Source organism: Trichoderma breve, chromosome 4 (assembly GCF_028502605.1).
Source record: "Trichoderma breve strain T069 chromosome 4, whole genome shotgun sequence".
Classification (NCBI taxonomy): Eukaryota; Fungi; Ascomycota; class Sordariomycetes; order Hypocreales; family Hypocreaceae; genus Trichoderma; species Trichoderma breve.
The window spans coordinates 2039018-2062249 of NC_079235.1; the positions used below are offsets into that span (position 1 = coordinate 2039018).

The following is a 23232-nucleotide window of genomic DNA, read 5'->3' on the forward strand; positions in this document are numbered from 1 at the left end:
CTTGCTCCAGCAAGCATCACATACCATCGCATTCCTCTCCCTCTTCTCGACCCCCCAATGGGCCCGCCACGTCGTCCCAGCCAAGTCCCTTCATTAAAGCCGATTCTGCGTAAGCGCGCAGAGCATCCCAGTATCCTCTATCGGGCAATCCAGACCACATTCAGCTTCTCCTTTGCCAAAAATCCTCTCCGCCACCAAAAAGTCCATCCATCTGTGAAACGGCAACAAAAAAGAGCCGAGCTTGTAAATAACGCCTCCTGCTATGTATGCGGGTTCAAAATGCCAAACCATGCCGGCAGTGGTACCAAACAAAATCCACGTGCTGTTTCGTTATAGCCGAATGAGAGATAAGTAAAGAACCCTGAAAGAAAGAACAAGAAAAAGACCAAAAAAGGGTATAGCTCAAATCAGAGACGTATTGACAAAGGTGTCTTCTGCGCTATGCCGCGCAAATCTGATTGAGATGCAAAAGAAAATTCAAAGCCTAGCACTCGGTTTCCTTGACCGGGGTCCCAGGATGTAAGTTGATGGTTGTGGTGACCGAAGATTTTTGCAAAGTGTTGAGAAGTAGCATAATGAATGCGATAGCCAACGCAACTCGGAAAAAAAAGAATGACATCCAAATGCGTGGCACCATAACCCATAAAGTCTCTAGTTGGACAAGATCAACCCAAGAAGAATAACGCCATGTCGTTACCACTCTCCTTCCGAATCGTCAGAAGTAGCAGCTGAGAATTTTGGTAGACGCTTTAGCTGCGTAAGAAGAGCATCGAGTTCGATCCAGTTCTCGTCATTTTCCGCAAACTTGCGGTGCTTGCGAGACAAGATGTGCTATTGTATCAGTTAGTGAAATGTTTTTGTCAAGTAGTAAAACATGGGTGTTGGAAATTAAATGGAATCTTACCTCATCAAAATCGCGGAACTTGTCCTGGCAGTTCTCACAGTAGCCTGGCTTCAAGTCTCGCTTGCTCTTCAGGTGCTGTGCAGGTGCCTTCTTCTCCGCCTTTTGCCCATCTTCCTCCTGAAGAACCTTGGACGTGGTTCGGGTCAGCGTTGTCGATCGGCTAGACGCGACGTCCGCAGGAACCTCTGCAAGACGGCGCGAGCTGGCATCGTGCGAGGTCGGCTGGGCCATCTGCAGCACTTTCCTCTGCAGCCCATGAACCTCCTTGCTGGTTCCGGCCTTTGCACCGTTGATGCCAGATGTCGACGAGATCATCTGGGAACGGATTGCCGACGTAATGGTGTTCTGAATGCCAGAGGCCACAGGCTCGCCTCCAAACATACGGCCTCCTTCAGCTCGGCTGGTAAAGGCATTCTGAGCCGGTACTGCCGCCGGCCTGGAGAAGGTGACCTTTACGGGTTGGAACGTCTCCGCCGCCACACCGGCACGAGATCGGTTGTGAGCTTCTTCCATCTCAGTCAAGGTGCGCTTTCCAGTCACGGGTTTCATGGGAGGGACCTCGGGGGCCTTGAGAATCTGAACAGATTCTTCCTTCTTGGCCAAGCGCGCCTTTTCCCGCTCTCGTGCCTTTCGGTAATCCTTTTCAGCGGCATCCACTTCCTCAACAAAAGGGCAGCGTCCGTTCCCAACACTGCGGAATTGGGGCCATTCGCCGTCGGTTTTGTTCGCAACTTTGGCGTATTCACGAACCATGATGGGTTTTTGCTTTTCATCCATATCCCAGATATAGACATACGGACCCTTGAAATACGTCAACTCCCGGTTGATCGCAGTTGGGTCTCGATCGGAGGGTCCATTGATACGCTCGTTGTGAAGAAGTTGAAACAGATTAGGCTCGTGAGAGCCCTTGGTGCCGTAGTGATTCCTCGTGCTCGCAGATCGAGAGTTGTAGTTTTGGGTTTCTGACTCGAGAAGAACGGCAAGCATACTCTGAAACTTATCAAGAGACCAGATTTTCTTTCCCATATCCCGAGCCTTGGTTAGAACATCATTGTTGCGAACCGTCTTGTTGCGTCTCGCAAGACCGTCCAACTGGGAAGGCACCGAAGAAGCCTGGCGAAAATCAAAGAGCAATCTTCGCCTGGCAGCGGTGTTTCTGTCAAGAAGCGACGGGTTGATGGTTTGGGGCTGCTCCTCAGGCTCTTGTTCCTCAGATACCTCAGCTTCGGCTTCCCCAGCCTCTGGTTTCTCAGGCGGAATGGCTCGCGTAGTGATGACATGGGTAACATCAATAGAGAAGAAGGGCTCTTGTCGCTATTTTCAGTTATGACGAGTTAGCGACGTTCTTTAATGGGAAAATTCAGCATTGGAGAGACATACAGCACCAAGATAAGTGACCCTCTTGGTCAGCTTTGCCCGAATGTCATCTGGAATACTCTCAAAGTAAAAGACCATTTTGGGAAACTTGGCCCGGTGGTGCTTCTTCCACGCCTCCCTATCAGTGTCTTGATCCTGTGCAGCTCTTGTTGTCGAAGCAGTGGCCGTTCTGGCAGCTCGTTCTCTCACAACAGGCCGTGGAACAGCACTCGAGTTGCGGGGGACGACAATGTGTGCCGGGGCACGGGTCAATGGCTTGGTCGGCGATCGGACGGCCCGCTGGGCGCCATTTTCGAGAGCTTGCTTCTTCACCGGTGGAGGCTGTCCATAGGGCTCTTCGCGCTGGGCTGTGGCAAAGGACCGCTTCGGCTTGGCGTAGCCAGCCAGGATTGAAGGTGCGCGTAGAGGTGAGTTGGCGACATTGGGATTGCTGGCGAGAGGCGCTCGCTTAGAGGCCATGGCGGGAACCGGCGCCTTGGAGGAAGCAGACAGAGACACGGAGACGGTGGCCATGTACGAGAGCTGTTGCCTCTGGGATCAGCATGCCCCGGTGCAAATGCTGAGCAAGTCGAGATGCAGCCAGACAGGGAGCACCAAGGAGGGGCTGGGGAGGAGAGAATGAGAAGCACGCGACGTGCAGGGAACGGGGCACGTCTCGGAGGCAGAGGAAGAGGCGGACGAGGGGGGCAGGTAAAGGATGCTAAGAGGACATTGAAGATCCAGGAAGCCTTTGGGGAACGAGACCAGGCTGGCTGGAGAGCTTGTCGAGCCTGTCTTGGGCTTTTTGGGGGACAAAGAAATCAATGTGGTTTTGCGTGTGTGCGGGAAGAATTGGCTGAGGCGTGCCTTTGAGGTGTTGATGGAGCCTTCGCGCTTGGCACAACAGCGCTATGCCCGGTTGGGCCTCCCTGCCAAAAACATGCACGGGCCCGCCCGGCGCACCAGCAACCGCTAATTCACGGGTAAGGGTAGCATTAAAATTGTGAAGCTACAGCACCTATCAAAATACAGCAATAGGGTAGCTCTGTGTTTGCAATGTAAGTTGATAGATGATACTGATGATGCTATCAAGAGCCTGGAATTTACAACGAGGTGACTATAGTCATTCTAGTGCTCTACATTACATTACTTCAATTCAACTCATAAAAGTATCATCGACACCCATGGCCGATTGGGTTTCGCTAGATGGAGCTCGGGCTGTTATCACACAAAAGTTGAAAACCAATTCTCGACATGGATGGATGCATCTTTACCCCATTACAGGCCTGCCAGCAACCTTAGCGCGGCCACCTACGACTGGGAAAAAAACAACAAAACCTTGATAGGTACATACGAATGTAATAGACATACAACAATCTAAAAAAGTGCAACATGATTGTTTCTTCATTGTATCATCAAACACGAGCTGAGTCAACTCATTAAAGCTGCAGATTTCTACACTGCATCCCTCACATACAGCCCTCACACAATGGCCCTTACAGACAGGTCAAATCTGCGCTGTATTTTTTTTTTTTCTCTGCTGGAGCCCAAAAACACGTCGCGGTCCAAAGTGGGAAAGAAATGGCGGGGCTGCTCGCAGAAAACAGACGCCCCGTACATGCAAAGTAGCAGCAGTAGCACCACTTGGTGTTAGTGCCCAGCAACAGCTGCGCCTACGATGCAAGACGCGCTCCTAGGGCGCCTCTGCGGTGCGCACATGATTTGATTGCGGTACTCTCGAGGTACTTACTTCCACGGGGATTGCCAGCAGAGAGAGGTACGTACCGCCACCGGTGCTAATGCTGTGCAGATTGTGCATGGCATCAAACGCCCTTGCATTAACCATTTATGCTGCCAGGTATGTCGATTGCCACCATCTGCTTACATACTCACAGCACTCACAGGGTTATCACGACCAACACCAAGCAATCCATCGTCATTTCTGTCTATTATCTACCTCTCCCTCTCACTCAGTATATACGCATTTTCATTTATTTTCATTTCAGTCCACAGAGGACCAATTCATCCTCTTACTCCGCATAATAACCATCGAATACTACAAAAAACAAAGTGGATCACCAGTCATTGAGAAAAAAAAAAGTTGCTTAAGTCAAGGTAAAAAGACTATCCAGTGGACCCTCCTTCTATTTAGACAAATGAATCCAACCCTCAATTGCTTCAGAAATTCCATATCACCCTGAGTCTTTAAAATGAGGCTCCCTCGGCCATCATTCCGGAGCCTCGGGCTGCCCCCTCGGAAGCTGCCCTTGCACCAGCAGCAGCAACGCAGCATCTCTCAAGCTACCTTCAAATACCAAAGACCGTCTTACATCTTCTCCCCTCGGCAGAGATACAGCTCCCTGGTATCAGCCGCCAACCTCCAATTTGGGCAGCCTGTCCATGAGACACATCCCCACATCCTCAAGGCTGGCGAGGGTGGGTCTCCCCTTTGATATTCTGACATCTTCGTCTTATTACTGTTATTCAGTACTCGTGGCATGAGCTGGGAGCTGTCAACTTGAATCATCTGCTAACTGGCAAGCTACAATCAGTCACGCCCGGTATCAGCGCTCAGGAATATGCTGATCGTCGGGCCGCCCTGGCCGATGCCATGCCCGAGGGCGGCGTTGCTGTCCTGCACGCTGCGCCTCTGGTGTACAAGTCCGGCGCCGTCTTCCATCCTTACAGGCAGGAGACAAACTTCTTATGGCTGACGGGATGGGACGAACCTGATGCCATGGCAATCATTGAGAAGACGGGGCCCAAGTGGGGGGATTATCTCTTTCGCATGTTTGTCAAGGCCAAGAACCCCAGGGAGGAGCAGTGGTCGGGCTATCGTAACGGCGTCCAGGCCGCTCAGGACGTGTGGAATGCAGACGAGGCTTGGTCCATGGACAGAATCGACTCTGTGCTGCCCAAACTGCTCGAGTCAGCGAAGCTCATTTACACCGACGTCGAATCGGCAAAGGCTACAAACAGCTCCCTATGGCGCTTCATCACCGGTAATGCTTCTGGCAGCGGTCCTGCAAAAACGCCGCTATATCCCATCATGAACAAGCTCCGAGTCATCAAGAGCCCGGCCGAGGTGACCAACATGCGGATGGCCGGTCAAATCTCCGGCCGTGCCATCACCAATGCCATGCGGCGATCGTGGGTCAAGGAGAAGGACCTACACGCCTTTCTCGACTACGAATTCACCATCAATGGCTGCGACGGGCCAGCCTACATTCCTGTCATCGCAGGCGGCCAACGCGCAAACTGCATCCACTACACGGTCAACAACAACATCTTCCGTGACGACGAGTTCATCCTCGTCGACGCCGGCGGCCAGTACGGCACCTACATCACCGACATCTCCCGGACGTGGCCCGCCTCCGGCAAGTTCTCCGCCGCCCAGCGCGACCTCTACGAGGCCGTGCTCAAGGTCCAGCGCTCCAGCGTCTCCCTCTGCCGCGAGTCCGCCCGCATGTCCCTCGAGGACATCCACGGCGTCACCGTCCGCGGCCTCGTCGACCAGCTCAAGAGCATCGGCTTCACCAACCTCACCATGAGCAACATCGACCAGCTGTTCCCCCATCACGTAGGCCACTATATCGGCCTAGATGTGCACGACTGCCCAGGGTACAGCAGGAGAGAGATCCTCCGGCAGGGCCACTGCGTTACCATCGAGCCGGGCGTCTACGTCCCCGACGATGAGCGCTGGCCCGCTCATTTCAGGGGCATGGGCATTCGCATCGAGGACAGCATCTGTGTGGACGAGGACGCGCCCTACATACTCACCACCGAGGCCGTCAAGGAAATCGATGATATCGAAGCGCTGCGAGATTGATTAACAGGCAATCTCTTTCTGTATTACTAGCACCATCTGTATATACCACGGAAAAATAAAGAGAAGCGGATAAATAATCTTTCTCATAGGACTGCCTATTCTGTCCCCCCCTCTCCCCCTTCTTACCTGCATTAAACAGAAACTGCACCTCGCATATTAAACGGATGCGAGGATGCAGTAGCATCACCCCTCCTGCATATGTGCCTAGGGTATCACTGCCGATATTTTCTCACCATAGTTCCATGAATGCCTAGACCCAAGAGAGAGTTTCACAATAAGACAAAAAGAAAAGAAAAGAAAAGAAAATTCACAAAAAGGTGGGACTCTGATACTGTTTCGAGAGTTCAAATCAAGGCAAAAAGACGCCTCGCGTGCACTTGTATTATCAACAACCCCCATCGAAAATTGCTCCTTTTTTCTCAAAAAACCCCCGAACAATTTTCGTTCTTTCTCTTTCTGTCTGTTGTAAGTCCAAGAAAAATCAAGGGTTCCCGTTCTCTATCAACCAATTGGCCCACCAGATCTATTCCCTGTCATAAGAATAAAGCTCAATTTTGCCTTCTTAATTCGCTCCTTTCGACAAACGCTACCCGCTCCGATTTTTTCGTCTCAAGATTTGCCCTCTTCCGTAAAATTCCCCTCTTTCACCGACCCCCACATTGCCTTGATAAGATACCCCCTTTCATCTCGTTCCGTTTCCTATGAATAAAAAATCCCTAAGAGACCGCCCATGCCGAGTTATAGTATATCCTTTCTGGGTTTTCATGCCAAGTTTGTAAAAGGAAGGAAAGAAAAAAAAGTCCACCCTGACGCCAAAAAGTAGTGAGTTAAGTATGTGGCAGAATGCCAAAGTAAAACCAATAATCGTGGCGAAAGAAAAAAAAATAAAAAAAAATAAATAAACATAGAATGCCCGCCTGTGAAGAAGAAGCTCGTTGAAATGCTTTTCACTAAAAGGGAAAAAGAAAAACAAGAGTCCGTCAAAATCTTTTGTCATGCAGTCGTTGAAAAGTGGTAGGTGAAACACGGAAAATATTGATACAGTAAATCAACAGAATCCTCTCGGGTCGAAGAGCGTCATGCTATGGCTGGGCATGATGTCCACTCTCATCGAGTTGTTAAGGAGTGCTTCGAATGCTTGAAGTCTTCGCATGAGCTGCTTATGTTCTGACATGATGTCTTTGTTGCGCTGCTCTAGTTGGTGGATGTATTCAGTCGCTTTTGTCAACACGGTGCCCTGTAAAGACATGGGTTAGCAGAGCCATCTCGCAAATGTGTCTAAGCTGAGGTATAATAATACTAACCTTGCTCACTTTGGCATTGCCCTGTCCATTGTCCTGCTCGTTTTCGGTGGCTGCCTGCAGCGCTGGCACCGCATTGCGCAGCTCGGTGATTTTGTCCTTGAGATTGGTGCGATATTTCCGCTCGACATCGTTGTGCGCCATGCGGTCGGCGGACTTTGTCTTTTCTTTGCCGATGCTGCTGGTTTCCGATAGCGTGCTTGGTCGTTTCGCGGGCACTGTTTTGGGCGGCGTCTCATTCTTGAGATGTTTGTGTTTCAGATCCCGATTCTGCTGAGAGAGTCCAGATGCCGTTGTGTCGGTAGAGTTGTTTCTCTGGAACATTCCCACAGGATTTAGCCCCTGTTTCGGGGCGCCAAAGCCAAAGCCAAACTCTTGAGTTAGGCTGGGCTGCATCGTAGATCCGTATCCGAGGTTGAATCGATTGGGGGAAACATAGGCCGACATTCTGCTGGGGCCCATGGCGATTTCGAGAAGTCGGCGGCGCTCATCCGGAGTAAGCGTGTAGTTGGTGCCTTGTGGGATCGGATCCCAGGAGTCGCTGGTCATGCGTCTTGGGATCTCGTCAGACATTGTGATGGAACTGGGCTGAATGCCCTGCTGGGGCTTCTCCCATCCCAGTGACGGCGTGGAGTAGAGGCTTCTGGAGGACTGGGGCTCGGTCGAGGGCAGCGTCTCAATCTTGGATAGCTGGTCATTCAGGTTGACGGTGTCAAACAACTCATCGTCCTCAGACAGGGAATGATCAAAGGCGCTATCATCGAGGAAGTCTTCTTCCCGGAAAGGGGCGGTGGGATTGGCGTAGAGACCGCTGCCCAATCCTGGTGTCATGTTTGTGGGAGGCCTTGATGCGCACATGTTAGAATGTGAGAGGGACTGCGATCAGCACTCGGGGGGCCGACTCACCTCGGCTGGTTGGCCGTGTTGTACTGCTTTGAAAAGTCAATCTCAAAGCTGCCAAATTTGTCGGCCTCTTCGTCGAATTGAAGCCAAGAATCAATCGAGTCGAGCGCCGAGTGCGGCGACTCAACCTTTATCCGTTTGGCATCGTGCTCTTTGCCCTGAGACAGGACCGACTGTAGTGGGTTGCGGGCGGGATACTGCGGCATCTGGGAGAAGCTCATGTCGCCGCCTAGGCCGCTGGCGTTGCCGTTGCCGGCGGGGGCATATGAGGGGACCGCCGAAGACGAGGCTGCGGATGTGAAGTTGAACATGTCCATGGCGGGTGATGTCCAGGAGCGCTGGACCTTTGAGGCTGAGGAGTTGATGTGTCGCTCAGGTAGATTGAAAGCGCGGCCGTTGGTTACAGGCTGTGAAGAGTAGTCGAGGGCTTGTTCCATGCCCAGCGCAGCAGCACTGGCTGGGATTAAAGGGGACCCTACAGGTGGCGTGAGGGAGGTGTGCGCCAAAAAGCCAATGGCATCCACAGATCGGTTTCGGTGGAATTGGCTACTTCAGGAGGAGGAGGGGCGCAGTTGACAGGTGAAGATGAAGAGGGTTGAGTATGGAGGGAAGAGAGAGGGAGAAGAAAAAAGAGATTGAGATTGAGATTGAGAGAGGACCACGTTTGATTATCAAGAGTAATGCGTCGTGGTAGCGCCCTGGCGGACGGATGGAGGATACAGTGAGTGGTTCGGGGCGGGAGAGACGGACAGCTCCGCCGAGATGAGTGCAACTGTATGATGTATATTTGTACGGGATGATGCAAATGCAAACAAAGCAGAATGTGTGCAGATGCGAATGCGAATGTAGATGTAGATGTACCGTTGATAAAGAGTCAACGGGATAGGCAAGGTATCCGTACGAGTACAGGGCAGAGGAGGTACTCGGAGAAAGTACCAAGCGATATGCACTTAGAATGGTCGATATTGGCAAAACTCGAAAAGCTGGCCCCCATGCGGTGCCAGAGCATCACAAAGTAATATACGGGGTCGGGAAGTTTCAGCATTAGCATTACACCAGTAACCCTCCAGGGCAGCTAGCAGAGAGAGCAGGCCCAGCTCCGGGTGACAGGTCGGGCAACGCCGCGACGGCTGCGATTCCGAGCGAACGGCGCTGCGTTCCAGACGGCACAGCAGCAAGCACAGCAACAGCACAGCTACGAAGAACGAGGATGCCGCTCCAGGAACCGGTGCTATCCAGAACAAGGCCCCGGCGCTAGGACCCGCGGTTGGCAGTGGTGGATCGCAAGGCTCCAGTCATGCCATGCAAGCGAGGGAAAAACGCTTGCATGCTCATGCTTTGCTCTGCTCTAGATGAGTCTGAGTCTCATCCTCATCCTCGACCTGCTGCTGCTCCCCGTCCCGCACGAGGCTTCGGTCGGCGAGAGCCGGGATCGAGGCGTTGGGGGATGGCGTCTGTGAGCCAGACATGACCTGTCACTGCCGTGGGTATCAGCAAGGCGCAATGGCGAATTGCAGGTGGGCAGCGAGAAAAATTCGAAGGGATAGCCTTTTACCAGCGCTGCGTCGATGATGAAAATGGCCTGATTTCTTCCTCGCGGAGCTATGCCGGGCCCCTGCGACCGCGAAATGGGCTGCCACCGGCCACAGAAGAACAGAGGCCACAGAGGCGCCGGGCGGTCTCGAAGGGCTTTTGGGGGACCCTCTGAGGCGCTGGAGGGGGGGGGGGGTCCCTGCGCCATGGATGCCATGCATGTGGGAAGAAGAGAAAAATTGCTGCTCGAATATCGTATGATTCGCAAGGTTGCTGAAGGGCCAAAGGAGCCACGTCGTCGCTGATTGGCCAGGCCGCTTCCCGCTGTCGGCGCCTCGGTATCGAGCTTATTGCTACCCCGTTAGGCAAGGGGCGGCCGCATGGGATGGGGCGACTTTTGCTCTCTCGGGAAATAAAACAAAAAGTGGCCGCATGGTCAGGAGATAGTGACGCTGCTGGATGGCGGCATCTTGCAACAACCTCCGGGCGGTTCCTGCCTCCACGATTTCTCTGCCATCTCCACGACTACGGGGAAGCTGCTTCTTAAGTATTTTTCAGTCGCGATGTTGACGAGTGCTCTGACATCGCCAGGTCTCGCCACCATCGAATAGGAAGATGCAAGATTAAGGATGGCATCAGTCGCTAAGATGGGCCCATCCACTGCTGACACTGACACTGCGCATTTGCAGATGCGACCAACGAACCCCGGGGGAGACAGAAACGAGCAGGGCCTTGCATACACGACTAAGTTCGTTTAATGCTAAAAATGCAGCTGGGAAACAAGACAACCCCAAAAAATTCCCCAGAAATACGGCCCAAAATCACCGGCTCGCTTCTCATGATCCGCCTCCAGCATCCCCGTGGCGACAACCAAGAGAAGCAGTCGCCCAATCTAGAGCAACAGGTGGCAGCAATTCATCTGGTTGCTGATGCTGGTGCTGGTCCTCGTGCGGCAGCTCCTTGAAGCTACATTGCCGCAACTGGGATCCGACACTGGGCCATGTGACGCCCTTTTCAGAGAGAGGCAAACTATCGATGCAGTGTTCTCTCTCTTGCTCGTTTCCATGCTCCGTCTCCATCCCATGGCATCTCCGAGCTTCGTCGATCTCATCCAAATACACACGGCTACTGGTCGGTGGCAGGGCAGCCCGAAGCCCACCGGAAATGTGTCTCGATGCGGTTTGATACATGGCATGGCGTGCTGCCCTTTGACTGCAGAAATAGACACGACTGACATTAGTTGCCTGGAACTCTCCACAACACCACTCCGAACGACCGAGGACCGCGCGAATCGCGTACGTGGCGGCCTCTCTTATCGCCCGGTTTGGACGTAGTAGATGGTCATTCGCGCCGCTGCCTTCGAAGATATCGGCTAAAGATCATCCCCGCAATGTTGTGCAAGATACAGATTACGCGAGGTCCAGCATTGGTTGTTTTGTTCCAATCACGGAGCGTTGACACATCGAAACTGCATGGGAGCTCGCTCAAGACACGATGTGGCGAGTATACATCGAGACTACCTCTACACTCCTTGGATACCACGTTCCAGATTGCTTCGTTCCCATCGAAATACCCCTTTTGAGCTAACTGCAGGTGGCTCGCACAATCTCCATATGAAATCCTTTTCCTACGAGGCCATCTCTGGGACTAAATATCAAAGACAGTGGCAAAATACCCCCCACGAGCTTACCCTTGAAAAGGGCAAAGCCCAGAGCCAGGTCACCAGAGCCAGGTCACCAGAGTCCAGTTTTGTTGGCAAGTACTACCGAATAACACATGCGGTACCGTGATACTTTGCCATCCATTTCCCCGAGCCGAGGCTATGAGCCTTGATTATGCTTCAGGCCGCCCCAGCTTTGTGACTAGGAAAACCAGACAGAGAGCTTGGTTTGTGAATTGGTTTTTATATGAAACAAAATGAATTGTCCGTCGCTTAAATTGGCAACAGCCATGTCTATAATCTTAGTAACCAAAGGCTGGAGAAACACATTGCATAAAACAAAGACATTTGCCGCTTCCTAGCTCCAAGATGCTGTTTTTGTCACTTTGATATTTACAGTGGTTCGCTGAAATGCGTTCTCATGCCGGCATTTTCAACTGATTTCCTTTCTGTTTCCTAATGAGCGCCAGTTGAATCGCAAGAGTCGTCCATGTAGTCCAATGGAGACGATAACTCGTTTGGTTTTGAAATTGATTCGCGACTCAGAGCCAGTATTGTAAGAGAAAGCAAGCCTCCCAAAACTGTCAATCATTCTAGTAATAAATAGTTCACTTAGAAGTAAATGGCTTGGGGAGCGTCTTGCGACGAAGGCAGTCGCTGCATTCTTGCGGCTCGTATATGATGTCGTGGGCAGCTGACGTCCCTTTGCAGCCGTTGAACAACTTCTCACACCACCGGATCTGGAAGTATCCGACGTGTCCACACGACCATTGCTTATCAACCTGAACACACATGATTCTCCGTGACGCCGCCTCCGTCCCGGCGCCTGGCCGTGCCCCCGGGGCGGAGCAGTATGGCCTCAGCTCCGAGTTTTCCCAGGGTGGAGTGATCTTGAGCTTCGGCCCTTAAATCAAGCTTTGTTTCTCGTCTGCAGTCCTAGGGGGGCAACCGGGAATAACCATGGGATTGGCGTTTTCGCGGTTTCACATGAACCTTGCCCTCCGAAACGACGAGGTTCGGTGTTCTTTCTTCGCTGACCGCAGAGATTCTCTCGTGATGGCGGCCTTCTTCATGACTTGATAGGTTTGGGCTGGCTTATACAAGTGGTCCTGCGGGTAGAGCCGGTGTTCCTAAACGGCATGCTCCCCCAACAACAAGCCGCGCTTTGTCCACGGAATGCCGAGCTATCTGGCCTTTTCCAGGACTTGAGGGTAGCTGTCAACGCCCGGCACGCCACCCGAAGATGAGCTAAAGTGGGAAAATAAGAGAATAAGAAAATAAAGAGTTAAAGAGTTAAAGAGAGACAAAACGCGAAAGCGGAGAAACATTTCGGTGAGGCCAGGGTTTCTTTCCATACTATGACTATTCAGGGCTTGCCTAACCTCCACTTCGAGGCGGCATCGAATCGAATTTCCACCCCCACTTATCCCAATGACCAGTCATTCCCGTCTTGAATGCGGATACGACGTATAGAGAAAATATTGGCAACATGGCGTGACATGTCTTCCAGACGCCACGGCTGACTTGTTGAGATAGAGGAAGACGCGCCATCGAGTCTCGGCGATTTGGCGGTTAGCCTGCGATGGTCGAGCAAAACCTCCGACTGAGCCTCATTTCTGGAATATCACCCTTCTCCCCGGGTCATTCATCAGTACACCTGTCGATTGCAGGGGGATCAACGGTGAAGATGGACTCTGTCAGCTCTCAGAAAAAATTCATTGGCCAGGAAGCGTCCCGCCTGGCCGCTGCGTAGTCAGAATGCGCCATTGGCCAATGATAGACCGACGAGGTATGCCAATTCTGTAACAATCCTACAGGATGCAACCGCGCAACCCCGCCTTGCATTTCAACTGCGACCTCTAACCATCATTGACTGTGAATTTGAAGCGGGATATATGTGATATCCATAGAATTTCATATTCTGGGAGAAGTGTCGAATTTCTTTATTTCTTTTGCCTTGACCGTTGCCTAGCAAGTGACTGGAGGCATCGTCGTATCAGCTCGTAAAGGATATACTGCAGTGTCGGCTCAGCGCTCGTATGGATCATGGCAATAATTGATATTGAGGCATGGCCTATAAATTTAACCACCGTCACCGTTAGCTTGTTGACACTGGCCTTTGTGCTTCGCTACACGTCAGGAAAAAAGCTGCATCCAAGCGAACCAACGGTGGTTCAGCCATGGGTTCCTCTTATAGGTCATTTATTGGGCATGGCGACGCAAGGCGGCCGCTACATCAAGCGTCTTGGGTTAGAATCAAATCTATATTTGCATAGATTGTGAGATGTTGTACTAATACCTCCCAGGTTGTCTTACTCTGATGAGCCGATTCTGACTCTGCCCGTCCCAGGATCTCGAATATATGTGGTTACGGAGCCGTCATTGGCCGCCAGCGTTCAGCGTAATACCAAGACATTATCAATGTCGCCTCTGCTGCCGGAGATAACCAAGCGGGTTCTAGGACTTGATGAGAAAACGTGTCGCGTAATTGGACAAAATCTGGATCCGGAACCCGGGGAGCCCCGGGGGTTCTTTGCCGACATCCATGATTGGGTGTATTCTTGCTTTGGGCCTGGTGAATATGTGAATACATTAAGCTGTGAAGCGGCGCAGGAGTTATGCTTCCAGTTGCTTCAAGAGGTTAAAGCCTCTAACGACGCTGGCCATGTCTCTAAGCCCGTCGATCTTTTGGCTTGGATTCGTCATCTGGTCACCGTGGGTACAGGAAAGTTTCTCTTTGGACCAAACAATCCTATTTCGGAAGAGCCAGACTTGGAGCATGATTTCTGGGCATTCGACCACGGCCTTGGCGGACTGCTTATCGGGATCTTGCCATCTCTCACGGCTCCTAAAGCATACAAAGGCCGAGAGAGGTTAACGGCGGCCTTCCGCAAGTATTTGGAAGCCGGCCATTTGGATTCAGCATCGTTGATTGTGAAAGGTAGAGCGCGGATCGAGAAGGAATATGGCATGGATATAGATATGACAGCTCGGTCGGCTTTGTCGTTCCTTTTTGCTGGTATTGTAAATGCGACGACTACAACTTTCTGGGTGGTATTGAGAATTTTCGCGGATCAACAACTCCTTAACCAAGTGCGACAAGAAATTCGTCAGGCGCTAGAACTCAGCAGCCAGCGCTCTGGACCAGGTTCATTAAGCATTGGAGTGGTCAAAGAAACGTGCAAAACGCTATTTGCCGTTTATAGGGAGAGTCTGCGCGTCGGGTCGGAGAATTTCTCTGTTCGGTTGATCAAAGAAGACACGATGCTGGCCGACCGGTACTTCTTGAAGAAAGGCGCCGTTGTCCAGATATCTGGCGGAGCTATTCATGCTAGGAGCACCATCTGGGGCCAAGACGTAGACGAGTTTAATCCTGGCAGATTTCTCAAAGAGAAGGGCAAAAGCGATGGGTTTCACCCAGCAGCCTTTCGAGGATTCGGTGGTGGCAAGACTTTGTGTCCTGGCCGTGACTTTGCCACCAATGAGATTTTGCTATTTGCTGCGATGATCATTCATACAGTTGATATTGTTGCTCCTGATGGAGGTACCGTTGCTGTTCCTGAGAAAGACGACCGGATCATGCCGGTTCACATTCTCGAGCCGGTGACGAACCCCAAAGTCATCATCAAGCCCAGAGTAGATGATGCAGGGATACTGAGTCAACTCAAAGCAGTGATGTAAAAGCAATACACAGCAGCTAGTCATGCGACTGTGCGTATCTGGGCAAAGATGATTTCTGGTGTTGTTCGATGCTTAGTGGCAGTGTCTAATATCGCGATACGTTTGCAACTTTACTGTACGATTCTTTGAGAAATTCTTTGAGAAATTCTTTGAGAAATGCTTAAAATATGTGAATCCCGTTAACGGAATAATTTCAACAGTGAAAAGGAGCTCTCAAAAAAATATACATAGGAAGGAGGTGTCGGGCCGTCGTGCACCCGTTCGCTTGCGGCAGGTGCGACTGGCCGCGCCGATGATCTGCAGGCACGAGCTCGGTCAGGTACCATCGCCAAAGTTTTCTGTGTTTGCCTACTATCTCCTTGTTTCCATCATGGTTTGCGTGATAGATTGGAGATGCCAAACGCGCAACCAGAATCAGATGGGAGAAAGGTAACCGTCGTCTATGCACAAACAAAGCGACCCATCAGCTGCCCATCTATGCACCACTCTTCTACCGCCGTGAAGCCACCTCTTACAATCTCTTTCGCAACATCTCATTAAAACACCACAACCGAATCGCAACCTAAGTTTAGTAAAAAACGATACTCGAGCCTGGACGAAACATAGAAACCCTGTGAAGAGACGCCGTCTATCGTTTATATCCTGCATCTCTCAGGAAGCCCAGAGTCTTGGTTCTTTACGATGACATCAGCCTCGACGTTCCTTTTCTGCAGCTTCCACATCACTCTCCTGTTCCTCAATGGAGTTCTCGGCTTCTCATGGGGAGGGCGCAGGGGCGGCAGTGAGTCGTGCATATCTCATTCACACTGCACCTCCCTCCTACACCATATAAACTGTTGCTGATCTGATCCCAGGACTTAACTATTCTGCCGATTTGCCTTCGTCCGGGAGTCGTTCTACTGGCACCTCCAGATTTGATTCTTCACAACTGCCTGCCATGTATGCCACTGCGCTCAGCGAGTTGCAGGAGCTGGAATCGGAGCCCTTATGCCACCGTACTGCGGCTCGCCTTTTGATCAACAATTGTCAACTACTCGATGGCCGGAATGATGCAACAATGTTGACTGATAGTGGAAGAGCGGCTCGCGATTTTGTCGACTCATATGCTGCAAGCCTAGCCATATGTGACTTGGAAAGAGGAAGCTTCACTATCCCCTCCTCTTGCTCCAAGTTTCAGGAATCGATACTCGCCCGCATGTCGCCGCCGACCAAGCCACAACTACACGTAACGACATCCGAGATCGATGGCTGCCTCGAGGGACTGGCACAGTCAGATTCCGCCTGGAATACTTGGGTGAGCTATCGCCATAAGACGTTGCGATTTTGCGAAGCAGCTCGTGCGGATAACGAGAAAGGTCTGTAGCTTGTGCAATGCTGTAACACGATAAAGGGGGCTCAGCTAATCCGATTATAGATCAAAATATCCGACTCCATCAGAGGCTGACTAGTATTCTTGCGAAATTGACGACACAGCTCGAAGAAGAGATGGAGGCACGGTTTCGATCAATGAACAAAATGTTTGAGGAAGCAGGAGCCGCTGTGGAGAATCTAAAGCCTCGGGTGAATCATCTCAAGAATAGCATCACAGAGGTAGATGCGCTCTTCAGAGACCACATAGTTCAAAACGTACAGGTTCGTATGTGATTCACACAATGGTTCTCAGGATTGGTACTAACGGAGCTTGCAGCAATCAGCGGAATTTGTCACTCATGGGCTTGGAGAGGCAAGGCAATTACAAACACTGCTATCCATGCTGGTCGACGTGACACAAAATCAGAGTCACGATTTAACAACTTCTCATGAGTCTGCTTTACAAGAGGCTACACTACGGATCACCAATGAAGTAGATATCATTTTGGGAGCGCTTGGCGCGGCAATCGCCTCGTCCACATCTCTGCATAGAGAAATTGAAATCTCGCAGTCTGCAACTGCAGCAGTTGCGTTGAGACAGGAGAGCATAGAGACGGTACGTTGCCTGCGTTGGCTCCTGTTCAAACACGAATAGCTGATAGAGCTTGAATAGAGCATGAAAAAACTCGAAGGTTTAGCTGACTCTTTACTGGCTCAGCACAAAGGCCACCAGGAACAGCTTGTTTCTGCCCAGCAAACAGCTTCGGATCTGATAGACATTCTGGACTCGGCTTCGTCGTCAGCCGTCACTCTTCGTGGCTCCATCTACAGCGGCTTTGGCTGGGGTTCTTGGTGGCCGCACGTATTTTGCCCACTCATGTCTCTGGTTGTTGGCTCGTATGGACTTCCACCTTCTGCAACACGAAACATTATGCTCATCAGTTTAGGTGAGTAATACCGAGGTGGACCAACCGTTCTCGGTGCGAAATATTAACAAATGCAAAAACATAGGAGAGATGGTTGGATGTGGAATATCCATTGTCAAGCATTACGGAAGTAATATTCACACAGCATTTTCGTCTCATGGCAAGGTGCCCCTCAGAGCGAACTCGACACCGCCATTTAATGAGGCTATTTATTCGAATGATGGGCTTTCTCGTGACGATCTTTACCAATTTAAACTCAACGAGGCTGCTCGAGCGTAACAGCGGAAATCGGTGGGTTTCCATTTTTGAAAGGTATATGGGGATATGGCGTTTGGGACATGAATACTCTGGAGTGGCGTTTTCATATTAGTGTTCCAGGAGCGATTCCAACGGACACGATTACCACCAAATATTACTGACCAGGAGTTTTATGGGTTTCGAGATACGCAAGCAATCATCTAGATCAGTTGTGTGTGGGCAGGTCTTGGTTCGTTGGGCAACACAGTTATGGATCTAAAAGCTGATCACTACGCAGCCTTCCGATCTGTTCCGTACGAAAATGGTGGCCTCGAGGCCTCTTGGGGGAGAATTCCTACTAGTTCTTACGTGGAATCATGGGGAATATTAGCATGGAGCAGCCTATTAGGCCTGAACCTGACTCGAGTTTCGGGATTTGATAACATAAATATCGAGTACAGCTAGTGACCGAATCGCGGGGTTCAGCCGCGCCGTGCAATTGGACAGACCCGGCGCCCTCTCCGTAGTTGATGTCAGCTTTGAGCCGGTTCCGGGTTTACCCCATATTGTCTCGACCGGGCCGGTTCACTAGATAACATCTCTTGGCACTTGACTCCATCCTTTCAACGATTCCCCAGTACACTTTGACTTGTGTTAGCATTTGGTTTTCTAGGACAATGGCGTCGAACTTGAAGATTGCGCTGGTTCAGCTGTATTCTAAGGTGAGTTTGCATTTCTGACGCATTGCCTTGGCATTCGTCGCCTGTGTGCCACCAACAACCCCTGCTGCAGCTCCTAGGAAGCAATCATGAAGGCTGATCTTGGCTCCTAATTGTTCACCAACTCTAGCCGCTCGATGTAGCTGGCAACTTTGCTCGCGCAGAGTCATACATCCGCAAAGCCGCCTCCCAGGGCGCGAACCTGGTCGTCCTTCCTGAGTACCATCTCGGCTCATGGAAGCCCGACTCCAAGATCCTCCTCGCAACGGCCAAGGAGCAGACGCCATATCTTGCAAAATATCAGGCCATTGCCAAGGAGCTCGGCATCGCCATTGCCCCGGGCACGATCCTGGAGCCTATCCCTGCGGAGGAAGGCAATGCCTCCATGACTGAAGGAATTGCGAATGCGGCGTACTTTATCGGTCCGGACGGCGCCGTCCTGGGACGCTACCAGAAGAAGAACTTGTGGCACCCCGAGAGAGATCATCTGACGGCCGATGGATTGACGCCGCACAGGGCGTTTGATACTCCCTGGGGTCGTGTCGGACTCATTATCTGCTGGGACTTGGCCTTCCCTGAGGCATGCCGTGCGCTGGTTGCTGACGGGGCCAAGTTCGTCGTGTGCCCTACCTTTTGGCTCAACAGCGACGGAGGCGACATTGGTGCTGAGGTGAACCCGGAATGCGAGCGCCTCTTTCTGGAGAACGTGGCAGTGGCCCGAGCATTTGAGAACACGTGCGGCTTTGTGTTCTGCAACACAGGCGCACCGTTGGGAAGCGGAACGAGTGGCAAAGACGAAGAGGGCACAGAGTTTATTGGGCTGACGCAGGTGGCGATGCCGCTGCAGGGAGCTCTTGGCAAGCTTGGCGTTGAGGAGGCGATGACGGTGGTGGACGTTGATATGAAGGTCCTGGACATTGCGGAGGAGGTGTACAAGGTGAGGGCGGATATCGCGATGGAGGGATGGCACTATGGACATACCCTGCAGCCCAGAAAGTGAAGGTTGGCGAGCGATTGATTTGAAGAATGATGGAATTCCAACATTCTGTATATATGTATACGTATATACTTGTGATAAAAATGAAAGAAAAAGACAGTAAAACACTAATACTGCAAATGCTTCTGCTTGCTATGGTGGCATGGAGAGCACTTGACCATTTCATCCCTGATAAACAATGAGAAAGACGAACCAGCCCAATTTTCATTCAGTATACCATTTTTGGCTCCATTCGTTGCGGCGATAAAACAGAGAAAAGGCGAAAAGCACAAACGCTGGACATGATGTTCAAACGTAACATAAGCAAAGCAAATCATTGATCAATCCCTTCCCTCGACTGCCTATCCCTCCGCCGCCTGTCCCTCTCCGCCAAGGCCACCGCCCGATGAAACTTCCTACGCAGCTTAACCCTGGACTCGTCGTGCTTGAACAGGAGCCTGTCGAGCATCTTGCGCGCCTTCTCCTTGCGCCGTCGCGTATCGCCGTTGTCCTCGTCCGCGCGCCGCAGATCGCCGACGCGGACTACGTATTTCAACTGGGCGTCATCGCGGTCCGTCCAGATGCCCTCGTGGTTGGGCGGGATGCCCTGCCCGTCTCTTAGACTCGTGAGGACGGCCTCCATGGCTTCGCCGGGGGTCATTGTGGTGCGGCGCATGGCTTCGATGATGATTTCCTCGGAGAAGCCCTGGTCGAGGTAGTGTTCCTTCCAGGAGATGAATTGTTCTTGGCTCTGTTGGACAACTTCTGGGTCGGTTTCGCTCGAGTCGGCTGCGTCTTGGTGCCATCGCTGTCGTTGCAGTTCCTGTTCCTGCTCCTGTGCTTGATCACCTTCTCGCTGCTGTTCTTCCTGTTGCTGTTGCTGTTGTTGCTCTTCTTCTCGCCGCCTTTCTTCCTGTCGTAGTTCTTGCTGTCGATGCTCTTCCAGTCGTTGCTGCTGTCGCTGCTGTTGCCGTTGCCGTCGTTCTTGTTCCAGCTGCCGCCTCTTTTCTCGCCTCTCCTCAAGCTGCATGAGCCGAGGTTCCCGAGGCTGTTGAAAAGACGCTGGGAGCTCGCGCCTCTTAGACCTCGACTTTGTCGGCGTAGATGTGGCTGAGTCTTCCTCTTGTATTGTTTCAAGTTGTCTGTGGGGATAAGATGCTGTTGGACTGTAATAGAGAGTGGGAGTCCTTGATTCATTATGTTCGGGGCTCGCAATCGAATCAGTCTCGCTCCGTAGTTGTTGAGAGGGAGTCATATCTGGCTCGTCGGGCGATTGCTGTCGTTGTTGATTCTGCCGTGGTGTCCTTTGCTGCGACTCCTCCATCTCTGGCAGTTCTTGCTCTTGATCCGCCATGCTTTGCAGATTACCTGGTGCTGATGCTGGTGCGGATGAGGGCCTGCCGGTTCTCAGCTTGTCTTCGGGAGTCACTGGAATCTCGGAGTGCACTGTTCGTCTTCGCTTGGCCAGTTTGGTTGGTGTTGAAAGCTGCCCTTCTGGTAACCTTTTTCTCAAATTTGAGCCCCCGTTGTCGTTTGATAACGGGGATGCTGCGCTGTTTCTCTGTGAGCGCCGTGGTGTTTTTGATCCCGCCGCAGTTTCCTCATCTCCTATGAGTGTTTCCTCGCCTTCAGCAATATCCTCATCAGGATCCTCCTCGTTTTCTTCAAAGCTCATCATAGCTTCTACGAAGTCTGCGAGATGATGATCGTAGCTCGATCTTAGTAAAGCAGTGACGGCCTCGCCGTTTCGCATCTGCCCAAGTCCCACGTGCTCTGCCACTTGCTGCCAGTCCAACTCATCTGGAGGTAATTCTTGTACGCTAACAGCGCGAAACAATTCCCACAGGTCTACTTCTTTGTCCCTGATAACACACCGTGTGTCAAGCGCCCTGTCATTTGCCTCGCAATAGTCTTGGAGATCGCTGAGGAACTGCTCTCTCTCTGAGAAGGAAGATAGGCCGCCATCAACACTGGCTTCGTCTTGGTTGTCGTCATTTTCAGCGTCTTGTTCAGCATTTCTTTTCTCTTCTTCTCTTAATGCGCCTCCTGGTTCCACTCTAGCACTTTTCGCTCGCTTCTGTATTGGTTGCCTCTCAGCCTCTGTGGCGGCAGCTGGCCTAGCTTCACCAGCCGTATCGTGGTGAATAACCGTATCATCTTCTTCATCACCATGATTGTTTGGCTTAGAAGCTGCATCATCTGTGGCGGTTCTCCTATTGCGATCAGGTGGTGCCACATCTCGGGGCTGATTTTGTTCACTTCTAGATACTCTAGGCACCGCCGGTACGTTGTGATTTTGAGGGTTTCGGTTGCTGTTGGGGACAGCGTTGCTCTGAGGTGCCTCTGGCCAGTCCTCTCTCTGGTGTCTCCTGATAATATGTCTCGCGGTAATTGGTGCATTGTCCACATCCACGTTGGCCAATCTTGCCAGGCGATCTATCTCTGCATTGGACCTTGCTGATAAGATCTTTACCCACCGATTCCTCCATGACTGCCAAGGATGATGGGGATACTAGACATGATTAGGATATGGTCTTTTTGAGTTATAGGGGAACGGGAGGCAATTGATGCAGACATACTGCGTCTTCCAGCTCCATGTACATTTTGTTCCCAGCCGTATCGATCCCATGCTCGAGAACCCACTTGGCAACGATGGCGTCGTCTTGTTCTGTAAAGGGTGTCCGAGTTTTCTTGGCATGTGCGCCTGTGAGCACTGATCGGCGCTGGTTGGGCGGAGGTCCTATGAGATACTTGTCTTCGACCTGGATAATGCCAGCATTTACAGACTCTGTGATGTACTTCCATGAATATGATCCCAGTGGTGCATCTTTTCTTGCGTGGTCTGCAATGAGCATGTCTGCATCTTTCTCCAAAGCGACGACAATACCCGAGTTGCTCTGGGAAAAAATGTTAGCAATAGCTTGATAGACTTGTAAGCTCTCATCATACCTGAATCTTGTCGATAATGCTGTCTCTTTGGGGAACTCTTCTGGAAACCCAGAATTTGATATCCTTGAAGATGTTGCCACCCGCCGCTGCGCCTGTAACCCCATCATACGTAATGTGCGACGCCATTGTATATGATTGAGGCGCAACCCTTTGTCGGCGTGCAGGATTGAGAATTAAATCAGTGGCGATGATCCCCAGCTATATGATACTCCTAGGGCTCGATGAAATTCATGCTCAATGAGATGAAGAGCGTTGTTGCGCTGGCGGATTTTGACCGACTCCAAGGTGAGTGAAGGGATCGAGGCTCTGCAATATCAATGAAGGGAAAGTTGAGAAAAAAGGGCAGAAACACGCCCCCAGCGGTGCTGCGTGAGCTCAAATTCAGCGTCAATTCTCGTCTGAAATAAATCCCACGCTCTCTTCCGCGTTCATTTCTTTGCTGTCCGTGCCTTTCTGCTCACTTTTCACTCCCAAACTCATTCACCCAACGCATGAGACGCGTGATGGACGTCGCGGGGTCACGTGATGAATGCGCTGCATTCCCTTGGCCTCCAGTTGCAATGCAGTCATAGTGCAGTTACAGTGCAGGCTATTATCGATTATCGGGGGCCTAGGCGCCCCGCGATAAGAATAGTAAACACCAATATTTTGCTTGCGATGCAGCTGGTGACAGCTGTTGTCCAGTCATCCAGCTCAGCCACCGTTCTATTATCCTTGCTCCTTTGTTTCCTTTGCTTCTTTTCAGCGCGCTGCAGTACACGAGCTTTGTGGCATTTATTTCTCTTGTTGTTTCTTTCTTTCTCTTATTTACCCCTCAAAAAAAAAAATTAACCATATAAGAGCTTTTAGTCCCTCAACGATAGATTTTGGATTCAGATCGTATATACGAAATTACGGCATAAGACTCC

At 51.4% G+C, this 23232-nt stretch overlaps 6 protein-coding genes across 6 annotated transcripts; 3 read left to right on the top strand and 3 right to left on the bottom strand.

Moving 5' to 3' along the window:
• Positions 1-693: 693 nt before the first annotated feature.
• Positions 694-2794, bottom strand: T069G_06892 (dfp1/Him1, central region domain-containing protein; the record flags this gene model as incomplete). The annotated part of the gene is made up of 3 exons (XM_056174102.1): positions 694-831; positions 905-2218; positions 2285-2794. The coding sequence occupies 3 exons, from the start codon at positions 2792-2794 to the stop codon at positions 694-696; spliced, it is 1962 nt and encodes a 653-aa protein (XP_056027681.1).
• Positions 2795-4470: 1676 nt separating this feature from the next.
• Positions 4471-6089, top strand: T069G_06893 (metallopeptidase family m24 domain-containing protein; the record flags this gene model as incomplete). Its single annotated transcript, XM_056174103.1, has 2 exons — positions 4471-4696; positions 4813-6089. 2 exons carry the CDS (start codon positions 4471-4473, stop codon positions 6087-6089), a joined length of 1503 nt encoding a protein of 500 aa, XP_056027682.1.
• Positions 6090-7137: 1048 nt separating this feature from the next.
• Positions 7138-8730, bottom strand: T069G_06894 (helix-loop-helix DNA-binding domain-containing protein; the record flags this gene model as incomplete). Its single annotated transcript, XM_056174104.1, has 3 exons — positions 7138-7326; positions 7394-8234; positions 8297-8730. 3 exons carry the CDS (start codon positions 8728-8730, stop codon positions 7138-7140), a joined length of 1464 nt encoding a protein of 487 aa, XP_056027683.1.
• A 4967-nt stretch (positions 8731-13697) lies between these two features.
• On the top strand, positions 13698-15167 carry T069G_06895 (cytochrome p450 domain-containing protein; the record flags this gene model as incomplete). Its single annotated transcript, XM_056174105.1, has 3 exons — positions 13698-13735; positions 13793-14764; positions 14822-15167. 3 exons carry the CDS (start codon positions 13698-13700, stop codon positions 15165-15167), a joined length of 1356 nt encoding a protein of 451 aa, XP_056027684.1.
• A 681-nt stretch (positions 15168-15848) lies between these two features.
• On the top strand, positions 15849-19399 carry T069G_06896 (carbon-nitrogen hydrolase domain-containing protein; the record flags this gene model as incomplete). The annotated part of the gene is made up of 9 exons (XM_056174106.1): positions 15849-15948; positions 16022-16522; positions 16582-16799; positions 16855-17133; positions 17191-17464; positions 17529-17718; positions 18146-18259; positions 18354-18402; positions 18530-19399. The coding sequence occupies 9 exons, from the start codon at positions 15849-15851 to the stop codon at positions 19397-19399; spliced, it is 2595 nt and encodes an 864-aa protein (XP_056027685.1).
• Positions 19400-19709: 310 nt separating this feature from the next.
• On the bottom strand, positions 19710-22450 carry T069G_06897 (rap1 myb domain-containing protein; the record flags this gene model as incomplete). Its single annotated transcript, XM_056174107.1, has 3 exons — positions 19710-21887; positions 21955-22272; positions 22325-22450. 3 exons carry the CDS (start codon positions 22448-22450, stop codon positions 19710-19712), a joined length of 2622 nt encoding a protein of 873 aa, XP_056027686.1.
• Between the last annotated feature and the right edge of the window lie 782 nt (positions 22451-23232).